Source organism: Dipodomys spectabilis, unplaced genomic scaffold (genome assembly GCF_019054845.1).
Source record: "Dipodomys spectabilis isolate Male_0828 unplaced genomic scaffold, ASM1905484v1 ptg000107l, whole genome shotgun sequence".
Taxonomy (NCBI): Eukaryota; Metazoa; Chordata; class Mammalia; order Rodentia; family Heteromyidae; genus Dipodomys; species Dipodomys spectabilis.
This window is the reverse complement of record NW_024870784.1, coordinates 7,414,037-7,437,579: the sequence shown is the minus strand read 5'-3', so window position 1 is coordinate 7,437,579 and position 23,543 is coordinate 7,414,037. Positions and strand designations below refer to the sequence as shown.

The following is a 23,543-nucleotide window of genomic DNA, read 5'->3' as shown; positions in this document are numbered from 1 at the left end:
CAGGGCTCCTACTGAGCAGAGAATGTCAACTCGTATAAAGGAACAAGCAAGTCCAGCCTTATTCCTGCCTCCTGCCCTCCCCCTTCCAGCCCACAACGCCTCTCCTGGGTGGGGTGGAGGTGCCAGATGCACCTTGAGAAAGGCCACTGGATGAGGGCAGTGGCAGCCACATACCGTTCTGAATTTGCAGGCATGGTAGGGTCGATGGAGACCATGGCGTCATCTGTGGTCAGAAGGGAGATGGTGGTGTTCCTGCAACACACACTGGCGTCAGCCCTGCCCTACAGCGTGGACACCTACACGCAGCCCGCACACCTGACAGCCCCCCCCAAAGGGCCAGGACCTGCGCGCGGGGCCAGGGGCTGCGCTGAGAGCCAGAGGCGTCCACTAGAAGTTGTCCCTCCATTTGCAAAAGAAGTCAAATGGCTGAGCATATTCTAAGTGCCTGTTCACTTTTAAATAATTTAAAATGGGAATTGGAGCAGCCTCATTTGTTGAGTTGGGAGATTAGAAACAGACCTGTGGTACCACGGGAGCTAACATTTAGATCAGAGCTGATGAATCTGTAGCTGGCTGGATTCCTTCCAGATCCCCAGGGACTCTAGCTAGCCCAGCACAAATCTCTCCTACAAAATAGTCTTAAACGGCTGAGGTACACTGCCCTCCAGAGCCTCTCAGGTCTTTAAGGGCTTATGAGCCATCACCTTCACCAAGTAACTTACACTCGGACCTGCAGCGGTGAATGTGGAAAACCTGAACAGTGGCAGCAGCAACCTAATCCCAGGGTTGCTATAAAGAATTATATATATATGTATATATATATGTATTATACATTTATATATGATGTTTATATGTTTATATAAACAGATATAACATATGGCATATTTCTTAGCATAGCTCTTTTTTCTTTTGAATTTCTTTGTGTCAGAACTTAAGGCCTTTTGCTCTCGGTCAGCAGCTAACACTCTACCACTTGAACCATGCCTCCACTTCTGGCTTTTTGCTGATTAACTGGGGGCTAAGAGTCTTGTGGATTTGTCTACCCAGGCTGACTTCCAGCTGAGATTCTCAGATCTCAGCTTTCTGAGTTTTACAAGTGGGAGTCAGTGATCCCTCTGTGCCTCGCTCCCCGCCAGGTAGGGCCCTCAGGCACCGCTGCGGCACCATGGTCCTCCTGGCACAGACACGTGGGCACTCACCGGGGCAGGCCTGTGGCGATGCAGAACAGGTCCATGATATCGCTGGAGTTGCAGTACTTGCTGAACACCACCTGCAAGACAGAGAAGGTGGGCCGTGAGGCAGCAGAGAGGGCAACTGGTCTCCATGGCGACGGGAAAGTCCACGCGCCTCCTCTCCATGCGCGCCTCCTCTCCATGCTGACCCGAAGGCTTCCTTTGAAAAGAAAATCCATAATCGTGGCTCTGGTGTGCCTAATGCGCACCTTTCCATTTGGTGGATTTGGAGGAGTGGTGAAAAACTTGGTCCTTTTGCTCCAGGCAAATGTCGGTGAAGAAGATCTAAGCCACCACACACCCACGCGCCGGCAGGCGACCGCGCTTGCTGCTGACCCCTGACACAGATCTGGAGGCACGCACGGGACGCTCAGCGCCAGGCACCACAGCCGGCCTCCACCACCCCACCGGCTCTGACGTAAAACAGCAAATTTAAGTACATTAACTTAAAAGGACTGCCTTTTAGTATTTGAGAACTAAGGGATGAGGCTGAAAGAGTCTATCGTCAAAGCTGGGGAGTGAAAACAACAGAGCATCTCTGAACCACTAGTATCTCAGAAAAGCAAACCCCACGCGCAGCCCCGGCTGACGCTGAAGAGGAACCCTGGCTGTATCAGCATCTTTCGCCCCGGGGGCCGCAATAGCTGTCACCCTTTACCCGCATCTTTTCTTCCCTCTGGTCATCCAGGGCCATAGGTTCTACTTGGCGGTTTCTAGAAATGAACAACTGCTAAGTTTTAAACGGTGTGCCATCCTCAGGAACGTGATAAAATCTCACCTCGGCCCACGGGGCGCTCGCCACGGCAGGCCGCTGGCGATGCAGAACGGGTCCACAATATCACCGGAGTTACAGTACTACAAGGAGTGTCTGATCAGGCCCTGGGCCTGTCAGAGTCGACACTGGCCTGCTCATCGTCTCTAACTCTGGAGAAGCTGCCTGGCTTCTGTGTGCCTCAGTTTCACAGTCTGTAAAACAGGCAGCCGTTGCCTATAGGTGTTTTTGTATGGCCGACCCTCGCCTGCAGGCTCCATGGTCATCTGGAGCTGGAGACTCGGGAATTCAAGGGAGAAACTCGGAGCCACACAGAAAAGGAGCCGTACAACCACTGACCCCCACAAGGGCAGACTGGCTGGGCAGGCATCTGCGCCTTCTGTGCGGACTGGTCAGGATTTCCAGAAAGGCTCTCTGCTGAGGAACTGAGATGTTGGCTTAATGGGTGATTTTTTGACTGCTTGATGATGCTTTTCCTCTTCTCTTAAGCTTCTTTAGCAATCTGGTAGATATTTGCAAACTGAAATATTTTAAAATGAGATCTGGTTTCTACGGTCCCAACTTCAGAAGCTTGTACCAGTCTTTCCTTTCCATGGCAACAGAGTTCCACAGGAAGTGCTGTGGGAATCCATCCCTCTCCCTCCCAGTGCTCAGCGCTCCACGGCCCTGCCTCTGCCAGCATCCACGGGGGATGGTGGGAGTTTGGCCTGGTTGCTGGATGGAAGCTTCCACCAAGCCAGGGCAAGTGCACGGAGCCGCCCATACACAGTCCTCCTGGGGGCTGACCTAAAGCTCAGGAGCCCAGACTTTGACCAGGGACGATGGTCTCATCATTCCTGGAAGGCTGGGAGCTTTGGAATATTCTAGACATGGAGAAGAGTGTCTACTCAAATTTATAAGGACTGTGGGTTGAAGTCAGAGGAAGTTTTGTTTGGTTTTTGTCTCTGCTTGGCTTCCTACCCTCAGGACGCTATCAATAATCGAGATGTTTTAAAGTCTACATTTGAAGTCTCCAGGCACGCCAACTCAAAAAGGCCCTTATGGTAGACCAGCGCTGTCTGTCCTACCAACTGACCCAGGAGACAGGCCTCCTGTTTTCTGTGCAATCCTTCAGAGGACTTTTGACAAAGGCTGGGAGGCTGCAGGGGAGTTGGGGGTCTGCAAAGGAAAGCAACACCTTGTCCTCATCAATGTTCCTTTACTTCCCTTTGAGTCTCTTTTGAACCAGGTGTCATCTGACTTCCGCAGAAGTCTTTTCTTACGTGGTCACCTCTTGTCTGAGCCAGCATCGTAACTGGACCTTTTTTTTTTGCTGGGAATCAGCCTCCTACAGGGTTAGGAGGCTGGGGCAAAGCAGTCCAAACCACGGGGAGCTGGCACAACCTGGCCCAGCTTGACAGCAGCCGCCCAGCTTCTCCAAAGCCTTGCTGGGAAGACATGGGGTTGTGTAGCCGCATGCTGAATTTCTGTGCAAACCTTTGTCCTTTATGCAGAGACAGAGCACAAACAACCAAAAGATGGATGCTAGGAAATGCAACCAGGAAAGGCAGAAGTCACGAGATTCATGGAAAAGACTTCGGATGCCATCCAGCTTGGAGGATGCCAAATACACACAGCAGATCACCCCAAATATAACACAAGACAAGAGAAACAAGCGAGACGACCAGGCATGGCTGCGAAAGGACACTGGTCCCCTCCCGTGCGCGCGCGCGCGCTCAGAAGGCAATCCTGATGCTCGCCAGGTACAAGCTGCAAGCCCAGACCGTTGGGAAGCAGCAACACAGGGAAACTGAGGGACACAGATGCACACGCTCCCCCGGACCCAGCCAGCAGGTGATACGTCAGGACGGTATCCCAGGCACCACCACAGCCTCTGCTGACCTCTGTTGTCTGCCAGCCACTTGGTCTACATACAAACCGGCCTCCTACAAGACAACGTTAGGACCAGAGCAGTACCTAAGACCACAACCACAGCAGCTTCTGCTCAGTGTGCTGCGGACGGCTGACAGCATCAAAGCCACATGCCTCCTAGGGCTCTGGTGACCGCAAGCGGAGCACAGGGCTTGCAAAGAGTGACTCAAACACTACGGTTGAGGACCAAACTCAGTGTCATGCATCTTGGTCCCCTCCGAGTCTGACAGCCCCGCTGGGATATGAGCATGTGTCTTTGGAGTCTCTGAAGAACTTCCCGGCACAGCCTGTCAGCACTGGTAGGAATCCAAACACACAAGGGAGGCCCTCAGGCTAGGAAGGAGCCTACGGGAGCTCAGCCCTTCTGGCCCCCGGCTTCCGGGGAGAAGCTGCCCTTGACCTTCACAAGTGTGGGCGGATGCTGGCCTGTCCAGCACATGGGTGAGGGGCAGGCAGGGGCACGCATGCAGGTGCTGAGATGGGCATTCTAGCCAGGGTTGCCAGGGCGGTCGTTCTGGTGCTGGCCATCTGGCAGGGCGGCTGGGTCAGGCTTTCTGACCAAGGTCCCCTTGGGGCTTTCCTTCCAAGTGGGGGCGTAGGAGACCACGAGACCACAGGGGCCAGCTGCAGGCATCCGGCACGGGAGGTCTTCAGCAGGCACTGTCCACAAATGCTCTCCGGAGCTGTGGGCTGGCAGCTGTCCTCAGGGTGCCGGGGAGGGGACCCGTGACACGTCTTCATGAGAACGTCCACTGAGCGAGCGAGTGAGCGAGCGGGGGCTCGGAGCAGCTGGCCGTGAGCTCGGTCACACGCAGTCACCTCCCCCCAGGGAGGGGGGGTCAGCCCCTGAGGGCCGTAGAAGGGCGGAGCGGACACGGGGGGGGGGCTCAGGCACCCTCACAGCAGCCTCGCTGTGCCCCATCACCCCACAAATGCAGACATGAGAGCGCTTCGGTGTGACCTCCAGCATCCCCATGAGGACGTGATGTTTTTGAGACAGGGTCCGGTGGCTCAGGGCTCCGCTTTTCTCTGCATGTCCCATGTGGACAGGAGCCAGGGACAGACTCCGGAGGAGGTCCTGGCTTCCCCACCTGAGACCCGCCCCGCCGTCCGGTCAGGAGGCGGAGGCTTCCGTCCTGGGAGGAGCTGCTTTGCGGCCTTGTCAAATCAGCCAAGTTCCAGGCAAGGGCCTCGGGCCAGGTCCCCCTGTAAGCACGGCGGTGACTGCAATTCAAGATACAAGCCAGACTCGAAAGGGCGCCGTGACAGGAAAGGAGACACAAGTAACGAGGCGCGGGCAGGGCTGGAGGGAGCGCGTGGGCGGGGTGTGTGCCCTGCGTGGAAATGGGGTCTGGGCACGGTTGGCCACGGCTGAGTGGAGGCGGGGCCTCCCTGCCGGCCTGGGAGCCCTGGGGACTGAGTCCTTTGACCTGGGCCTCTGTTGGTCATGGTAGCCTGTGCTTTTCTGGCTCACCTCTTTTGGGCTGGAGTATTAATCCGGGCACCTCCATTTTGGAGTCTGCAGAGGACCGGCCCAGTGAGGTCCCTCTGGGGTGGCCCTCAGCGGGGGAGGGGCCTGGGTGGCAGGTCCCCCTTCTCCCTGGCATCTGAGGGGAGTGGTTGTGGGGTGCCAGCCACCCCAGATGCTTCCAGACGGCCCTGCGGTGTTGCCCATCTTTCCGTCTCCTGGCAGAGCCTCCCCTGGGGTGGGTGCTGGGAGACCCTGGCTGACCAGAAAGACTTATTTCCCCTCTGCCCTAGCTCAGCTCTGGTTTCTGGACAGAAGTGCACACGTGTGGACCCACGGCCCGTCATGGAGATGCAGAAGACTCACGCACGTACTCGTGGATGAAAACCTGCCACGCTTTTCATTTCCATCATCTACTTTCCCTTCCCTCCATGCCTTTGCCTGCTCTTAGCCAGATGAGAAAGAAGTCCTGAGTAGGGGTCGGCTGGAGGAGGCTGGCTCCCGAGGGAGGACGGGTCGTAGCCGGCAGGACAGGCGCCACGCAGCAGCGGGCCTGGCCTGCTGCCCTTGGGTTTGGGCTCCGGATACAGAGTGGCTGCTCAGGGCTGCCCGCTTACCGGCCTCCAGGCCTCTAGCCACTCTAAATGTGACAGGTGGGGTCAGTCCTCTTCTGAGTGACTGGCAGGAGGGCGGGATCTCAGGGCCGGGGTGGCTGGGGAGAGGCAGCCAGCTCTGCTTTGTTCCGTGTGAACCGCCCTAGAGCCCTAGCGGAGACCACAGGACAGGCTCCTTCTCTGTGTCCCTCGGCAGCGCTGTACGAATCCCTCCCCAAGCCTGCCAGATTCTGGTTTGGACTGGCACAAAGTCAGTGACCGCCAGAAACTGTGGTTCCAGGGGGGAAACACACTACATCCTGGACAAATGGGCCCGCTAGGGCTTGGGTTTGGCAGGCAGCAAAGCCCAACAACCAACGGGCCTTGGCCTCGGCCCAGCTCCGCCCCCCCTCACCAGCCATCAGCCAAGGAGTTTCTCGCCTGGGCAGAGCAACCTTCACTGCTTCACCAGGAAACACCAAGGCAGGAACCAGGAGCCACCAGCTTCCTTCCCCGGCAGGAAGCCCTGGTGTTACCCTTCTCATTGCTCAAACCTCCAGACCAGGTAAGTGGTGCTTAGGGTTGGAACCTGGAGTATCGAATCCCCAGAAACGTTTCCTCATTGGAATTCTACCATCTTCCCCCCAAGTGATTTTAGAAACCAGCATTGAAAATGAGAGCCTGGGTGCATGGACCCTTGAAGCAGAGTGCCTGGTGGAGGGAGAGGGGGAGTGTAAGGAGGGGAGAGGGAGGGAGGGAGGAGAGAACCAGGGAAGGAGGGAGGGGGGAAGGAAGGCTTTCTCTTATCCCTCCGGTGGCTTGGCCCACAGAGGGAAAAGCTGGGCCCTGCCCCAGGAGGGCAGGTGCGTGCGTGGGGCTGGATGTGTGGCCCTGTCTGCTCGCTCCGTGTCCCTCAGCTAGGTTCACCGGGTGCTTCCTCGTCCTGCACGTCGGCATTAGCACTCCATCACGTTCTCATTTGCTCCCTAACTCGAGGTTCATTGTGATAAATGTCTGTCTACCTGGCACCAGGTCTCTCCTCCCAGCCAGGGCCACGATGTCTAAAGCAGCCACTCTGGTCAGGCACCGGTGGCTACTCAGGAGGCTGAGATCTGAAGACTGTAGCTCAGAGCCAGCCCAAGCAAGAAAGTCTGTGAGACTCCTAGCTCCAATTAGCCAGTAAAAAGACAGGAGTGGCTCAAGTGGTAGAGTGCTGGTCTTGGGCAGAAAAAGCCAAGCAAGAGCACAAGGCCCCGAGTTCCAGCCTCAGTAGCAACCCAAGGCACAGTAACAACAAGCAGACGGCCACGTGACCTCCACAAAGCCAGAGGCGGATACTAGAGACACCCCGACTGGCACGAAGGGATTGCCAAGGAGGGTGGGGCGGGGCCAGGCGAGGAGGCGGGAGGGGGAGGGGAAACAAAGGAGGAGGCTACAACGCTTGGTAAGAAATGTACTCACTATCTTGCCATGTAATTGTAACCCCTCTGCATGGTATTTTCACAATAAAAAAAACTTACTAATTAAAAAAAGATCTAATTAAACAAACACTCAAGTGTTAAAAAAGAAAAAAAAGAAGGGACAGCAACGGAAGGTCTGAGGTGGGCACATCCCAGCCCCCTTCTGCGGGAGACCCCGGACACACCCCAGAGGCTCCTCACACAATTCTCCTCATTGGAATTATGCGGAGGACAAAGGACATCCCCGAGGGCACACACAGCACAATTCCAGGCACATGACAGTCCAGAAACATCCTGCAATGATGGAATGTTCTAGTGACAGTGGCACTGGACAGAAGAAGCTACCCAGGCGACAGGCGTAGATATAGATGAGAGGCTGTGGAGAGGGCGGCCCTGGGCCTGCTGGGTGGACCGTGTCGCTGCCCACAGCCAGGACGCGCCACCATGCCGACGCTGGCAAGAAGCCACTGCTGGGGACTGGGGCAAGGACTCCAAGCTCTGTGCTCTGTCCTACAGCTGAGTGTGAACTGGCCACACGCCAAGTGTGATCTGAAGCCATGTAAAGTGAGGCCACCAGGGTGGTACAGAGATAGAGAGGGAGAGGGAGAGGGAGAGGGAGGAGGGAGAGGGAGGAGGGAGAAGAAGCGGGGGGGGGGGGGGGGAGAGTCTGTCTCAATGCAGCCCTGCTGGGAGCAGCTCAGAAATGCACGCCGCCTTTCACCCATGATCCTATGACCTCCAGAAATGGCTCTTGGCAAAACAATCATCATAAACATAATCATAGCAGGAGAGCATTTTCTAAGCTCCAGGCACTGCTCTGAATACACGCATCAGTTCTCTCAGCAAGGGGGCCGCCTCTCAAGCCCAGGCCCGGCCACTGCTCAGCACTGCACCCACACAAAGGCACAGCCAGCCGGACCCCTGCATCACTTCCCGCAGAGACACGGGCTCAGACAGCCAGAGGGTCGCCCTCCGTAACACCGTGGTGGAGCACCACGGAGATCATTCAACACCACACCAGAGCCGCTGTTGATGCAGTGCTGAGCAAAAACCACCAGAGCAGACTGTATGCAAGAAAGCCATGTCTGCGCACGCACACACGTGCACACTCATTGTAGCACATTCACACGTGTAAACACACGTGTGTACGTGTACACTCACTTTAGAGACCAGCAAGCACCACCTGGGCTGGCCCCAGCAGCCCCCTCAGGGCAGTGGGATGACAGATTCTTTGGTTTTCTTCCTGACCCTGCCTTTTTCAAATCTACAATGAATATGCAGGGCTTTTAGAACCGTGGAGAAAGTTCTCTCGCTCAGGAAGCTGAGGTTAGGAATTGATAACAGAGCCAGATATGAGCACTGGTGCTGCATTTCCATAGAATTCCCATGAGAGGAAATAGGTCTTTACCATTTTTATTCAGAAAGGATATTCCTTGGCATTAAGCCAAGCACAAGAGAAAATTAAGCGGCAGTTAACCAGAGGATGGGACTCACAATTTAAACAGCACATAGCTGGGGGGAGGGGGTAACCCTGGGGCTGAGAGGGAGGGAAGGAGAGGCTCAGAGGCCAGACACTGCCAAGGGCTGGGGGGGTTAGAACCCCAACCTCACGCAGGGACAGCCACAACGCTCCTGGGAAGGGAGGAAAAGGCTGCAGCTCTGTCCTGGTCATAGGAGCAAGAGGGAAGCGGTCTTACCCCCGAGGCCGAGTGCTGAGCTGGGGGTGGGGGGGTTACACGGTGAGCCAGAGCACGGGGCAAGGCCGCCGCGGGCCGCCCAGCTCCTCTCTCATCCTCCTCCTCACTCCTTCAGAAGTCGTGTTCACAGGCTGGAGGCGCAGACAGAGCTGCCTGTGTTTTGTGATCGGCTTGGGAACGTGGCAGAGAAAGGGCTGAAAGCTCCATGGGGGTCACTAACTCCATCCCCTGCACCCAGAGGGATCGGCACAGGAGCCACAAAACCCCAACCCTGTCCAGCTAGGCGGTCAGCCTCATCCCCCTTGCTGGCGTCTGCCCTCTTCCTCTAGATAGGCAGCTGTGTCTGGAAGGCGAGGTCCGGCCCCTGGGATCCTGCACTGGGGGTCCCTCCGTGGCCGCATACCAGAGCGTCCTCCAGGGAGGACCGGCAAGGGCGGGCCCTGCGCTGACGGGCACGCATCAGCTCACTGGGAACCCTCTCTAAGGCCGGAGTCAGGCTAGGGCCTCCCGTCCAGCCGCCTGGCTCTCAAGGACCTCAGGAGCTCAGAGCCGTCACAGCCGTGGTCCCCACAGAGGTGCACAAGCAGAGGGAAGGCCCAGCCTGACCACGGGTACTGCTGCTGCGGGATGGGCTGGTGACACAGTGCCACAGGGCTTGCCCTGCTCCCAGCCCCTGGGCCTGGCACTCCTGCCTGTGCCCTCCCTGTGATTCCAACTTAGCTCCTCCTCTTGCCAGGGAGAATACATCAATCCCATCCCTTTCATTGGTCCAGCATGGATTGGGATTCGCTTCCCATGGCCTGTGTAAGCCGGGGAGCCTCCACACAGCCCCGCGGGCCTCTGTGAGGCTGCCTCCATCCCCAAAGAAGGTGGCCGCAGGAGCAAGAACCGACCAGACCAGACCAGACCAGACCATCCTCGGAGACACCAGCCCTGAGCAGTTCCCCCACCAACACCCCTCCCATAATGCCCCCAAACAGTCCTGATTCTGGAGGAGTTACAGGTGAAATTTCCACCAGCTTTTCAGTGCCAGAGAACCACCAATGTTTAATACAAAATACAAAAAAAAAAAAGCTAAAAAGAGGTCACGACCAAAATCGCACATCTTATCATTTTTTCCCTTATCATCCCCCAAATACGTGTTTACCAACGCAAGTATCATGGGCTGTTACCACACACCATCCACCCTCGCTCTGGCCCATCCCAGCGGACCTGTGACTTGCCTCCAACTATAGGCTACACACATGCATTGGAACATACTGCTCGCCCTGCCCTGCTCTGTCTCTCGTTTGAAGAACGCACTGCACTGGGGCTGCGTTCAAACTGGCCGCTAACCACCAGGCAACCATGCTTTTTCGCTTGCTAAAACCAAATCTGCATTAGCCCTTTTCCTTTTCCAGCTTAGGGAGACATTTCTCTGATCACCGCCTTGGAAAAAAGAATATGACATAGTAACTGAAATTTGCATTTATGATGTGCCAGATCCATTACAGCCATTATGCTTTTTAAACGCCCTTGCTGCGATGGGGCTGGATGTGTGCAGACTCGGTACCATCCAGCCACGCCCCCCCTTCCCAGCAGCCCCCAGCTCCACGCTCCCGTTCCCAACTGCACTCCCCCCATCCTCCTGTGCCCAGCACCATCCTCCGTCCTCAACACTACTCACCTCGGCGATTCCCTGACCCCTATTTGTATTCTAACCCCCCACCATCTGTACTTCATTGTGGTCTCTACGATGGCTCCTTCTTCTCAAAATAAACATAATCAATGGGGGTGGGGGTGAAGAACAATAATGCAATCATTTCCCCACTGTTGGAGGGGGGCTTTCACCTTGGTAACAGGTGTGCAGAACGTGTGGCGGGGTGGGGTGGGGGAGGAGCACGTGGGGGAGGAGCAGGTAGGGAGGAGCAGGTGGGGAGGAGCAGGTGGGGGAGGAGCAGGTGGGGAGGAGCAGGTGGGGAGGAGCAGGTGGGGAGGAGCAGGTGGGGGAGGAGCAGGTGGGGGAGGAGCAGGTGGGGAGGAGCAGGTGGGGAGGAGCAGGTGGGGAGGAGCAGGTGGGGGAGGAGCAGGTGGGGAGGAGCAGGTGGGGGAGGAGCAGGTGGGGGAGGAGCAGGTGGGGAGGAGCAGGTGGGGAGGAGCAGGTGGGGAGGAGCAGGTGGGGAGGAGCAGGTGGGGGAGGAGCAGGTGGGGGAGGAGCAGGTGGGGAGGTGCAGGTGGGGAGGTGCAGGTGGGGAGGTGCAGGTGGGGAGGAGCAGGTAGGGAGGAGCAGGTGGGGAGGTGCAGGTGGGGAGGTGCAGGTGGGGAGGAGCAGGTGGGGAGGAGCAGGTGGGGAGGAGCAGGTGGGGAGGAGCAGGTGGGGAGGAGCAGGTGGGGAGGCACAGGGTGGGGGAGGAGCAGGTGGGGAGGAGCAGGTGGGGGAGGAGCAGGTGGGGAGGAGCAGGTGGGGAGGAGCAGGTGGGGAGGTGCAGGTGGGGAGGAGCAGGTGGGGAGGAGCAGGTGGGGAGGAGCAGGTGGGGAGGAGCAGGTGGGGAGGAGCAGGTGGGGAGGTGCAGGTGGGGAGGAGCAGGTGGGGAGGAGCAGGTGGGGAGGAGCAGGTGGGAGGAGCAGGTGGGGAGGAGCAGGTGGGGGAGGAGCAGGTGGGGAGGAGCAGGTGGGGAGGAGCAGGTGGGGGAGGAGCAGGTGGGGAGGAGCAGGTGGGGAGGAGCAGGTGGGGAGGAGCAGGTGGGGAGGAGCAGGTGGGGAGGCGCAGGTCCATGTCCTCTTCTCATCTCTTGCTTCTGAAGCACACTTTTTCTTTGGCCGCTCAAAGTAAAGGCCGACAGTCCTGTTTTGCAGGTTCAAAGGCTCAGAGTGCAGTGACTTCCCTGTGCGGGAAGGACGGGATGACTGAGAGGGCGGCAGGTGGAGCCACCTGCTGTGAGAGATGGACTGGAGAGGCTCCAGGCCGCCTGGCTTCTGCCCTCTCCACCCTTGGAGGGTTCCCACAGTCAGGGCATTGGGAAGACTCGCCAAGCCCCCGTGCCCACCCCATTCCTTCCTGGAGCAAACGCTGCAGACAGGAGCTCACCAAGAGAGGCTGGTGCATTTAGGGCGCTCACTCCATGGTCTGTTGGCCTGGTTTTGGGGCCTGTCCAGAGGCAGCACAGCACGGGGGGAGCAGAGGTGGACCATGAGGCTCACCTCATGGCCAGGACCCACTGGACCCCAATGGTGCACACACCTCCAGCAGGCCCAGCCTCCTCCTAGTAGCCTCAGGCCAGGGATCAATACCTGGGTCTTTGGTTGGTGAGAGAGGTTCTCAACTGGGGCTCAAAGAAACCACAGGGCCCTTGGCAAGTCTCTCAATGTATCCGAGCCTCACTTTCTGCGTCCTCAAAGTAGGGAGGGTACCAGCTCTACCTGCCTGCCGTCCTGGCAACACGCCCCCAACGCTGGGGCTCCTCCCTGGGGACAGCACATGGCTACCACAGCGAGCTCTCCCGTACACCAGGCCCATCTCCCCACATGCCTCTGTTCAGGCCGCAGGACCCATTTGTCTTGGTTGATCTGTTTGTCACTCTTGTCATTTCTCTGGCTCGCTTCGCTTTTGTTTTTCCTGCTTCTGGTATCTGAGGCCAATCTTTCTGGCGGCTATAAATAATGGAGCACAGCAGACTGAAAATGCAAAGGATGAGGGACTAAAGGAATAAGAAATGTGCCGAGGCTGAGGGCTGTGCAGAGGCCTGGCTTGGGGGAGGAGGGTTTCTCTGGTGGCAATCTGCTTTGCTTCTTGAGGTCAGATGCTAGCTAGAGGCAACTCAGACATGGCCCTTCACTTCCCTTCTCCCTAGGCCTCCGACTGCTCCTTGCTTAACTTAACCAGAGTCCCACCAGGCTCTGGGCATCCTAAGGTGGGGTAGAGTTAGAAAAGAAAGCTGGGCACCAGTGGCTCACACCTGTAATCCTAGCTACTCAGGAGGCTGAGATCTGAGGATTGAGGTTCAAAGCCAGCCCAGGCAGGAAAAGCTATTCAACTCTTATCTCCAATAAACCACCAGAAAACTAGAAGTGGTGCTGTAGCTAAAGCAGTAGAGCGCTCGCCTTGAGCTGAAGAGCTGAGGGACAGCGCCCAGGCCCTGAGTTCAAGCCCCATGACCAACAAAAAAAGAAAGAAAGAAAAAAAGAAAGGGGGGAAGGGGAGGGAGGGAGGGAGATGCTGGGGTCGGAGATTCCTCCCAGCAGCCAGCCTGGCTTCAAGATACCATGTAAGAATGGAGAGGCAAAGGTGCAAGCACCCCAGCCTGGGGGAGGAGCCTGGCTGGCACAGGTGAACAACTCTGCCCCCACCGTGTGCTCAGCTGGCCCATGCAAAAACCACAGAGACTGCCCTACCCGCTCCTCACCTGGGGGTCCCCAGGACCCCTCTCCACCCTCACTCCGTGCTCTCTCCCTAAGCCCGAGGGAGAGCCAGGAAAGCCAGGACTTTCTCACCCCTTGACCCGGGCACCGCCGACAGGGCGGGCGCCGTGCGTGGCTGAGGCCACCTCCTCCAGGAGGACCCACGTGGCCTCCCCAGCTCGCAGGGCCTCACAGGGACGAGGCTCTCCACCGTCCTGGCCACAGGAGGCACAGCGTGGGCCACGCGGGGCCCGGCTGAGAGCTGCGCTCCCCAAGGATACGCTGTCACCTGCGGGCATGTTCCCTGCCACACTGACGCCACGCAGTGTGGTGTGGAGCCGTCCCGTGGCACGGTGTCCCGCCGCACGGAGGTGGCAGGGCCTCTAGCACTGCGCACAAATCCCTCTCTGCCGTTTCTAGGGATGCCCGGGGCTGCTGCCGGCCCCTTCTTCCGGGAGCCACGTCTGCCAGCGGGGCAAGGGGGCGCCGGGGACGCCTCGGGGGCCTTGGGCATCGGGGCCCTGGGAACCCTGGGCGTCTTCGCGGCTTGTGTCAGGTCTGAGGACACACAGGGTGGAGACAGGCAGAGAGTCAGGTCTGGAGTGACCCTGGCTTCAGGGACAGACAAGAAGAAGCCGGACACCTGCTGGTGTTTCCACCGGTGAATCTTCCCAGATGCTGGGCCAGCAGCGCCCCCCACAGCCACAGGCACAGGACATGGGGCTCCCCCTCTGCGTGCCTGGGAGGAGAGGGGTCACCTCAGCCTCTCTTCACCTCCCCGACACCTGGGCCTGATGGCTCCCCGGTGCCCTTCACCTCCTGTGTGTGTGGGGTATGGTGAGTGAATATGGTGTGCAGTGTGTGGGCTATGAAGGGCCAGGCCTCTGCTCCACACCTGCCCCCGCCCTGCCCCGCCCACACCGGCCCGCCTCCACCCTTCACGAGGCTCAACCCCGGAACAGGGCCTGGGGCTTGGCCTCACAAGGGCACACTGGAGACGGGACAGGAGGAACCGTGCTCTGCCCCTGGGTGCCATGGGGAAGGTCTTGCCTCAGACGCCAAACAGCAGTGGGCGTGGCTCTTTCCATGCCTGGCCAGCAGTGTCTCTGTCCTCACTGTCATGACAGGGACAGAAGGACCTCTGAGCACCACCGTTAGTTCTCAGCCCAGATCCACAGCTCACGCGGTGGCCTCACCCCAGGCCCTACAGACCCCCTCCCACATGCCCCTCCCCGCCATGCCCCGCCTCCAGACCCAGACAGTGACAGCACCTGGCTACCATGCCAGGCACAAGCTGGGCACCGTCCCTGGACGGAAGCTCCGGCTCCGAGGCCGAGTGCCAGGTGCAATGTTGCCCCATGTCCTTGTCCCCCGCTTGGGGGGAGGCAGAGGTCTGGAAAAGCTTCTGCCAGGCAGAAACAGTGAGGAGACAGTTGTATGGCCGGTTTCTACTAACAGCTGTCTTAGAAGATTAATCAACCCGGCGTGCAAGGGCCGTGTGACTGAAGACAGGCCCCAGGGCGTCCACCCCGCCGGGGCTCTGTCTGGTCAGCGCCACCCGTGCCGTGCCAGAGCTGTATGTGCGGTGGGCTTAGCTCTGCACTCCACTGTGGGAGGCTCCTGAGGGCTGGGTGGGCCCTGAGGCTGCCCGTGAGAAGCGGGGCTTTGAGGGGAGGCACAGCAGGAAGCCAGGTGGCTAAGAAAGCCAAGCCACTCTTGGCTTCCAACCTAACCTCTCCCAGGGAGGCCGACTTTGCCCTTGCTCTGAGCTGTGGGTGAGGGAGGTGAACCTGAGCCCGCAGCCCCTCACTGCGGCCAGGAAGCCCACAGTTCACGAAATTCCATCTCAACCAATAGGCATGGTGGAGGACACCTGCTATCCGAGCCATGTGCACAGTGGCTATGCGTGGTGACACACATCTGTCACCCCCAGTGACACAGGGATCACAGCCTAGGCTGGGATAACCAATGGGAAAGGGACTGGAGGCAGGGCTCGAGTGGAGAGCACCCGCCGAGCAAGCATGAGGCCCTGGATTCAATTCCTAGTACTGTCAAAATAAAGTACCTGAAGCAAAAGGGTTAAAGCACTTTGGTTCTTCTCTGTGCGTGATGGACTCTGGGATCTGGGGAGATGTGGAGGAGGGGGGATCGCGTGATGGACTCTGGGATCTGGGGAGATGTAGAAGAGGGGGGATCATGTGATGGACTTTGGGATCTGGGGAGATGTGGAAGAGGGGGGATCATGTGGGATCTGGGGAGATGTGGAAGAGGGGGGATCATGTGGGATCTGGGGAGATGTGGAGGAGGGGGGATCATGTGGGATCTGGGGAGATGTGGAGGAGGGGGGATCATGTGGGATCTGAGGAGATGTGGAGGAGGGGGATCGTGTGACGGACTCTGGGATCTGGGGAGATGTGGAGGAGGGGGGATCATGTGGGATCTGGGGAGATGTGGAGGAGGGGGGATCATATGGGATCTGGGGAGATGTGGAGGAGGGGGGATCATGTGGGATCTGGGGAGATGTGGAGGAGGGGGGATCATGTGGGATCTGGGGAGATGTGGAGGAGGGGGATCGTGTGACGGACTCTGGGATCTGGGGAGATGTGGAGGAGGGGGGATCATGTGGGATCTGGGGAGATGTGGAGGAGGGGGGATCATATGGGATCTGGGGAGATGTGGAGGAGGGGGGATCATGTGGGATCTGGGGAGATGTGGAGGAGGGGGGATCGTGGGATCTGGGGAGATGTGGAGGAGGGGGATCACGTGACGGACTCTGGGATCTGGGGAGATGTGGAGGAGGGGGATCGCCTTCCGTTGACCGATGGGTCTTTTTCAGACTCACAGCTCTGGGCACATCTCCACTGGCTCTGAGGCCCGTGTGCCCGGGCGTGAGCCACACTCTGCACACTCCTGCAGAGGGGGGTGGCTGTGTGTGTCCCCAAAACACTGTCCTCAGGAAGGTTCAAACCTGCGAGTACAAACGTGGGCCACAGAGGCTGCAATACTGAGCTAGCCAGAGGCCCTGGCCCCTTCCCAGCCCTTTACAGAGTTGCAGAGCCCGGTGTCTGCGGGCAGGATTCCCAGGCTCCTGTAAAGCCTGAAGTGGGAACCACACGCATGCTCAGGGTGGGCCAGGTGAAACCCGAGGACCCCTGGCTGGCGTCTCTGCTGGGACCTGCAGGTGTGTCCACGGATCTGGCCAAGACCTTCCCTGCCTCCCAGGAGCACAACGCACTGGTCCAAAGCCCCCAGGAGCCCTGATGCTGTCACAGATCAGCCGCCTGATGTCCCTATTTCATCTCTCCTTTGTGTGTCCCCTCCTCTGTGCATCTGACCGGACAGCTTGCCCTCCCCTGCTCATGAGTCAGGGCTGTGTGTGCACAGATGTCTCTAGGCCAGATGGGCCCACGCTCACAGCGGGCTCTGGTGAGACCCCCCCCCCCCCCGCCTCCAGTGTAACCCATGACCTTCCCAGCATGACCTGACTTCCTCCGCTGGGTCAGAGGCAGACTGTGTCCCAGGCAGTGGGACCTAGGATCATGCACTTGGCATGTGGATGCTTTCATTTCAGAATCACGGTAGATTTGGAGTCAAGAATAAATAATAAGCCAGGCACCAATGGCTCACATCTGTCATTCTAGCTACTCAGGAGATTGAGATCTGAGGATCCAGGTTCAAAGCCAGCCCAGGCAGGAAAGTCTGTGAGACTCTTATCTCCAATTAATCACCGGAAGTGGTGCTGTAGCTCAAGTGGTAGAGTGCTAGCCTTGAGCTGAAGAGCTGAGGGACAGCGCCCAGGCCCAGAGTTCAAGACCCACAACTGACAAAAAAATAAAATAATAAGACAGCATCTGCCAAGGATTCTTCCAGAACCTGGGCTGCCCAGGCCTGAGGAACGGAGAGGGGAAAGGCCTATGCCTCCCAGGCCTGCGGGCAAACAAGACACTACTGACCTCGCCAGGTGCCCTTACTTCCTGGACCCTGACCTGTATGGTTCTCTGGCCTCTGCACGGTCCCTCTGTGGGGACATCACCCCCCGCTCCCATCTCCCAGCCGGCAAGGACCAGAGCTGGAGGGCACAGGGTACCAGGCCCTCTGCAGAAACCAAGGCCAGAGCGGCCGCTGTGCAGTGGGGCAGCGCAGCGTCTGGGCCAAGGTCTCTGCAGGCCATCAACGGTCAGCTGTGACACAGGCAGGGGGTGGTCCGAGCCTCCGGCGTCCCTTCCAGGGACTCAGGACATGGACAGTGTCTGGTGTGAAGGTCTGGGCCATAGAGAGGAAGAGGGCTAACGGTGTGTCCTGACGTACTGCCTCCCTGGCTAGGCACTGGGCCCACCTGGAACAGGTTCTCCTGTGTCGGTTCCAGCGGTCAGGAATTCGGGTCAGGGTGGCTTGTTGCAAAAGAAATAGAAAGCTAAGACACGCCATGCATCTACACAACCCAGCTCTAACCAGGCAGAGACAGAGGGGCTGGGATGGGAAGAGGACTAGCCAGGGAAGTGGCTCCTGCTCCCTGTCTGTCCCTCCCTCCCTCCCTTCTTCCCACAGCTGCACCTGAAAGCTGCAGGTTCTGAGACCAGGACCCCGTCCTGTCCCCCCCCCCACGCAGGGGATGCTGAGGAACAGAGGTACATGAGCCCGCGGAAGGGCACTGGCTCTCCCCGTCTCAGCTTCCAGACCCGGGTACCGGTTCCTCTTGCTGCAGCCCACCCCAGGGGGCTGGGCAAGGGAAGAAGGCTTCACCTGGTCCCACTAGGTAGGGGTGGGGTGTGCAGCACATGAGGCTGCCCTTGGCCACTGGGCAGCCCCTGACCCAGACATCCTGATGCCCACCTGGTCCTCCCCTACAGAGCAGCCTTCCCCCAGGAAGGCTGCACAGGTGGCTGGGGCCCTTGGCTCTGCCCACTGTCACCCCCTCTGCAGTGTGGGAGGCTGCCAGGAGCAGAACGCTGCTCCCCTGAGACCCAGCCCCAGGCAGGGCTCAGGCCGGGGTGGTGATTGCTGTCGGGGCCATCCAAGCACCACACCAGAATCCTGCGCACACACCCAGCAAGCCCGCTTCACCGTCTCCCTGATTCCCTCAATTCACACTCCTCCTGGAGCAGGCCACAGTGAGAAAGAGGGAAGGGACTGACCCAAAGCACAGCACTAGTGAGCGGAGGTGTCAGGACCCGAGCCTCCGAGTCCCAACACCTGGGTAGGATCGTAGAACCGGTAGGATCGTGGGGTCCGCCAGCCCTCACATGGGGCTCTGGGCACCAGGCAGTCATGGTGCTCCCAAGTTCCTCCGCACACTGTCTGGAGGAAACACTCCAGAGGAAGACAGAATCCCCACTGCTGCTGGTCCTCGCTGCATACGCAGGGACTAGAGATTGGAACGCCTTGTGTGTCTGGAATTTTCTTTATATGCAGAAAGCAAAGCGCTGACCTAGCATCTAGACCTGTGGTGTTCTGGGACCTGTGGTGGTGGTGGCAGCGGATTATCTCACAGGGAAGACCCAGATGACTCCTGGATTTTCACCCGAGGTTTGCAGGGCCAGAAAGAAGCCCGTTTTGGATGTTGTACAGTGACCTTCCTCCCATCTCTGCCTGTCTGGGGAAAGCTGGGACAGTCAGGACTTGGTACTGAAGGGGACGGAGAGGGGAGATAAGGCAGGAGCTGCGGGTTCCTGACTGTAACCAGGACTGGGGACCGCAGTGGTAGAAAGCAACTTGCTCTTATCTCCTCCTTCAGGCCCGCTCCGGGAAGCAGCACGCAGAGGAGATAGGGTGGATAAAGGGAGACAACTGCATGCTGGGAACTTGCAGATGGACCAGCACCGGGACTCTGAGAGGAGGAATCACAGTCAATGACAGGGTCAGAGAGAATGTGCTCGGCTGACAAACAAGGCCCATTACCGAGAGGCCCAGTACTGCAGGGCACAGCACTGCTAGGCGTGAAGCCCGAGAGGTGAGGGAGGGAACCCACTTGCCTGCTCACACACGGAAATCAAGAACAGCCAGCGTCTCCAGCTAACACCCAGCTCTGCACGCCCACAGTGCTAATGCAAAGAGCAGGGTCAAGAACAGGGGTGCTGGCCAGACGTGCGGCCTCCTCCCTACTCCGCCGGCGAAAGGACATTTATGGGCAGAGAGGACGGTAATGCTCTTGAGTTCTGCAGCGCTCCAGGCAGTCTGTTTATATGCTCTCGTTCACTTCTCATTACAGTCCATAAACGGAAGCAATGGTCCCTGCACGGACAGGATGCCAGCCCAGATGAGCACGCAGTCCACAGCAGCCCTGTCCCCACCCAAGGCCATGACCTTCTTCTTCAGTGCAGGTTCTATCGTGACACACATTCCCTCTCTGTCTCTCTCTCTCTGTCTCTCTCTCTCTCTCTCTCTCACACACACACACACACATCCATGCTCACACCAGGGCTGGTTTGCAAATGGCTTTCCTTGAGGTCACCTTTTAGGGTGACTCAGTGTGTCACCTTACCCCACCCCATCCGCGGCGGCCCAGCCCGTCACCTCCCTCTACTTTTCACCCACTTCCAACCAAGTGGCTTGCCAGGGACCTTAGGGGAATTCTTAGGAAGGACCTGCCACTGCTGACCAGGTGAAGGACACCTGAGGGCTGAGGAGTTCAGAGGTACAGAGCACCTGCCTTGCATTCAGGGGGCCCTGGTTCAACCCCTGGGACCCCCAAAAGATAAACCAGGCAGACCTGGTTTATAATATACATTCTCACTGACGGGACAGAAAAACGGAGTGCCTATTAGCACGTGTGTGCACACGCATCGTGCTGTGCCTGCACACTTGCCAGTGTGCCTGTGTGGTGTACCTTCTGCGGTGTGTGCAGGCACCAGGCGCGGTGCTAGGCAGTGTTTGGAGAGGGCCCTGCTGTCCTTGAGGGAGGATGTGGGGCTGACATCTCAGAGGTGCAGGTGCCCATTTCTGGGGGTCAGACTTGGCTCTGCTCCCCAGGTCTCTGGTGGGGTGGCCTTCCTCACCCCGGTGAGATCCAGACTGGCTGGGCTCCGGCTCTCATTAGGGGACACAGGCAGACCAGGTGACAGCCACCCCCTGCCCCGCCATGCCCAGGCCAGGGCTGGGGGCAATCTCCTCACCATGGCTTTTCCCGGGGACTTTGGGAGGAGGGGGGCTGATGAGACCCCCAACCCTCCCCTCATGCCCCCTGCCAGTCAGACACAGAAGTCCAGGGACCCTCGGGGGTCGGAGAGGCTTAGAGAGGAAGGGCCTCGGATGCAGGGGGTCTGCCGGGGGCCGCGGGGGACCCCGTGTCCCCAAGACCAGGGAGCTGCAGCTCGGAGCCCTCGCGGGCCCTCATCCTGCCGCCCGGAGGGGCCCCCTGCCCGGAGGCACCCCCCCCCCCCCCCCCGCCCGGCCCGCGGACCCCGGCGCTGCCCCCCCCCAGCCCGGCCCGCGGACCCCGGAGCTGCCCCCCCCCCGCCCTCCCGCGCGGCCCGGCGCTGCCCCCCCCGGCCCGCGGACCCCGGCGCTGCCCCCCCCCCCGGCCCGCGGACCCCGGCGCTGACCCCCCCAGCCCGGCCCGCGGACCCCGGCGCTGCCCCCCCGGCCCGCGGACCCCGGCGCTGCCCCCCTCCCCCCCGGCCCTCCCGCGCGGCCCGGCGCTGCCCCCCCCCAGCCCGGCCCGCGGACCCCGGCGCTGCCCCCCCCCGGCCCGCGGACCCCGGCGCTGACCCCCCCAGCCCGGCCCGCGGACCCCGGCGCTGCCCCCCCCCCGCCCGCGGACCCCGGCGCTGCCCCCCCCAGCCCGGCCCGGCCCGCGGACCCCGGCGCTGCCCCCCCCCCCGCCCTCCCGCGCGGCCCGGCGCTGCCCCCCCCCAGCCCGGCCCGCGGACCCCGGCGCTGCCCCCCCCCCCCGGCCCGCGGACCCCGGCGCTGCCCCCCCCCCGCCCGCGGACCCCGGCGCTGCCCCCCCCCCAGCCCGGCCCGGCCCGCGGACCCCGGCGCTGCCCCCCCAGCCCGGCCCGCGGACCCCGGCGCTGCCCCCCCCCCCGCCCTCCCGCGCGGCCCGGCGCTGCCCCCCCCAGCCCGGCCCGCGGACCCCGGCGCTGCCCCCCCCCCAGCCCGCGGACCCCGGCGCTGCCCCCCCCCCGGCCCGCGGACCCCGGCGCTGCCCCCCCCCCGGCCCGCGGACCCCGGCGCTGCCCCCCCCCGGCCCGCGGACCCCGGCGCTGCCCCCCCCCCAGCCCGGCCCGCGGACCCCGGCGCTGCCCCCCCCCGGCCCGCGGACCCCGGCGCTGCCCCCCCCCCCGCCCTCCCGTGCGGCCCGGCCGAGCCTCGGGCGCCCGAGCCGCCCCGACCGCCAGGGATCGGGCTGGAAACCCGAGGCTCAGCGCGGAACGCAAGCAACGCCCCGCGCGGGGCCTCGGCGGCCACCTGCGCCCGGCGCCGTCCCCGCGCCGCCCGCCGCCCGCCGCCCACCTTCTGGATGCGGCCGTCGACGTCCAGGTAGATGGCCTTGGGCCGGTAGCTGGAGGAGCCGGACCCCATGCCGCGCCCCCGCCGCCGCCGCCGTCGCTCGCCGACTTTTCCCCGTACTTTCTGGCCGCGGCCCGCGCAGGGGGCGGGGCGGGCGGCGGCGGGGGCGGGGCGGCCGGGGCGGCGGCCAACCAGAGCGCCCGCCCGCCCGCCAGCCCCGCCCCGCGGCCGCGCGGCCTCCGCCGCGGCGCCCGGCCGCACGCGCTCCTCCCCTCCCTCCCCCCCACCGGCCCTCCCCTCGCCCGCCCGGGCCTCCCCCTCTCCCTCCCCTCCCCTCTCCCCCTGCGTCCTCCCCCACCGGCAGCCCCCCTCCCCCTTCTCCTCCCCCCCTCCTCCAGACCTCCGCCCTCCCCTCTGGCACTCCCTCTCCCTCATCCCCCCCCACCCCTCCTCTCCCTCCTCTCCCTCGCCTTTATCCCCACGGCTCCCCCACCCCTCTCTGCTCTCTCCCACTTCCCCTCCTCTGCCCTCTCCACTCCCACCTTCTACCCCTGCCTCCCTCTCCTCCTCCTCTTCCCCCTCCCTCCCATTCCTCCTTCTATCTGCCCCCCCATCCTCTCTCCTCCTCCCCCCTTCCCTCTCCCCTCCTTCTCCTCTGTCATGGGCAGTCTCCCTCCCTCTCCTTGCTGTGCATCTCCCCTCTCCTCTTCACCTCCCTCTCCACATTCGAGCAAACTCCTCTCCTTCCCTTTGAGTCATCCACCTTTATCACAGGTGAGTGGCCCCTGTCCCTCAGTGCCCTCCGCTCAGCTGTCCCTGCGCCCGAGGCCTGGACGCCAGCGGCTCCCACATGCCCAGATGCTGGTCAGCATGTCGGCGGACGCTGGCCCAGTCTGGTTGGCCTGGGATATTCTTTCCCCCACTGGGAACAGGAAGTGGGGAAAGTTCCTTCTCTTCCTGGCCTCCTTTCCCAGGGCTGCAGGCTGACCGCCTCCCTGCACCTGCAGCTCAAGTGCACTTGGGTTTCCACCCGGGGAGCGCTGCCAGGTGCGGTGGGGGGGGGGGGGGGGGCTATGAATTGCTGTTGGGAGGGGAGGGTGGAAGAGCGGCGGGGAAAGCAGGAGGCATTGGGAGTACAGGCCGCTCAGGGCTGTGGCGGCTTGTCCAGTGTGTTGCTTTTGGAAGCCAGTGTCAAACAGCTTGAGAATGCGCTCCTTGTTTGTTCTAAGTGATTCCCAGCCACGCATTCCGTCTGCTGGGTGTCTGGGCTCTGCTTGTCCAGGGGCTCCCTGCCCTCCCTCCACGCCTGCCCTCCCTCAACATCTGCCCTCCCTCCACGCCTGCCCTCCCTCAGCATCTGCCCTCCGTGCCTTCTGGGAGCCATGGACGCCACCATTGTCATTTCCTCTCCCTTGCCTCCTGGTCTCTCCACCTGGCGGGCAGTCACGGGCCTCCTGGGCAACCTGAGGGCTCTGTGGCTGCTGCTGGTGATGCCATCAGGCAAGGGAAGTGGTTCCATATTCAGAAACCAGTGGAGACCAGCCTTATGCTGAAAACCATAGACCAAGCTGTCTGCACTGAG

At 60.7% G+C, this 23,543-nt stretch overlaps 1 protein-coding gene across 4 annotated transcripts in view; it reads right to left on the bottom strand.

Annotated features, from left to right (window-relative positions):
* Positions 1 to 22,070, bottom strand: part of Pde9a (phosphodiesterase 9A) — a 77,639-nt gene extending 55,569 nt beyond the window's left edge. For all 4 annotated transcript variants that reach the window (XM_042687346.1, XM_042687344.1, XM_042687345.1 and 1 more), the window contains exons 1-3: positions 21,965 to 22,070; positions 1,200 to 1,270; positions 175 to 252 (exon numbers count right to left, since the gene is read on the bottom strand). In XM_042687346.1, the coding sequence (XP_042543280.1) occupies positions 175 to 252; positions 1,200 to 1,270; positions 21,965 to 22,033 (218 nt within the window). In that variant the 5' untranslated portion in view covers positions 22,034 to 22,070. The remainder of the gene's footprint in view (positions 1 to 174; positions 253 to 1,199; positions 1,271 to 21,964) is intronic.
* Positions 22,071 to 23,543: the final 1,473 nt, after the last annotated feature.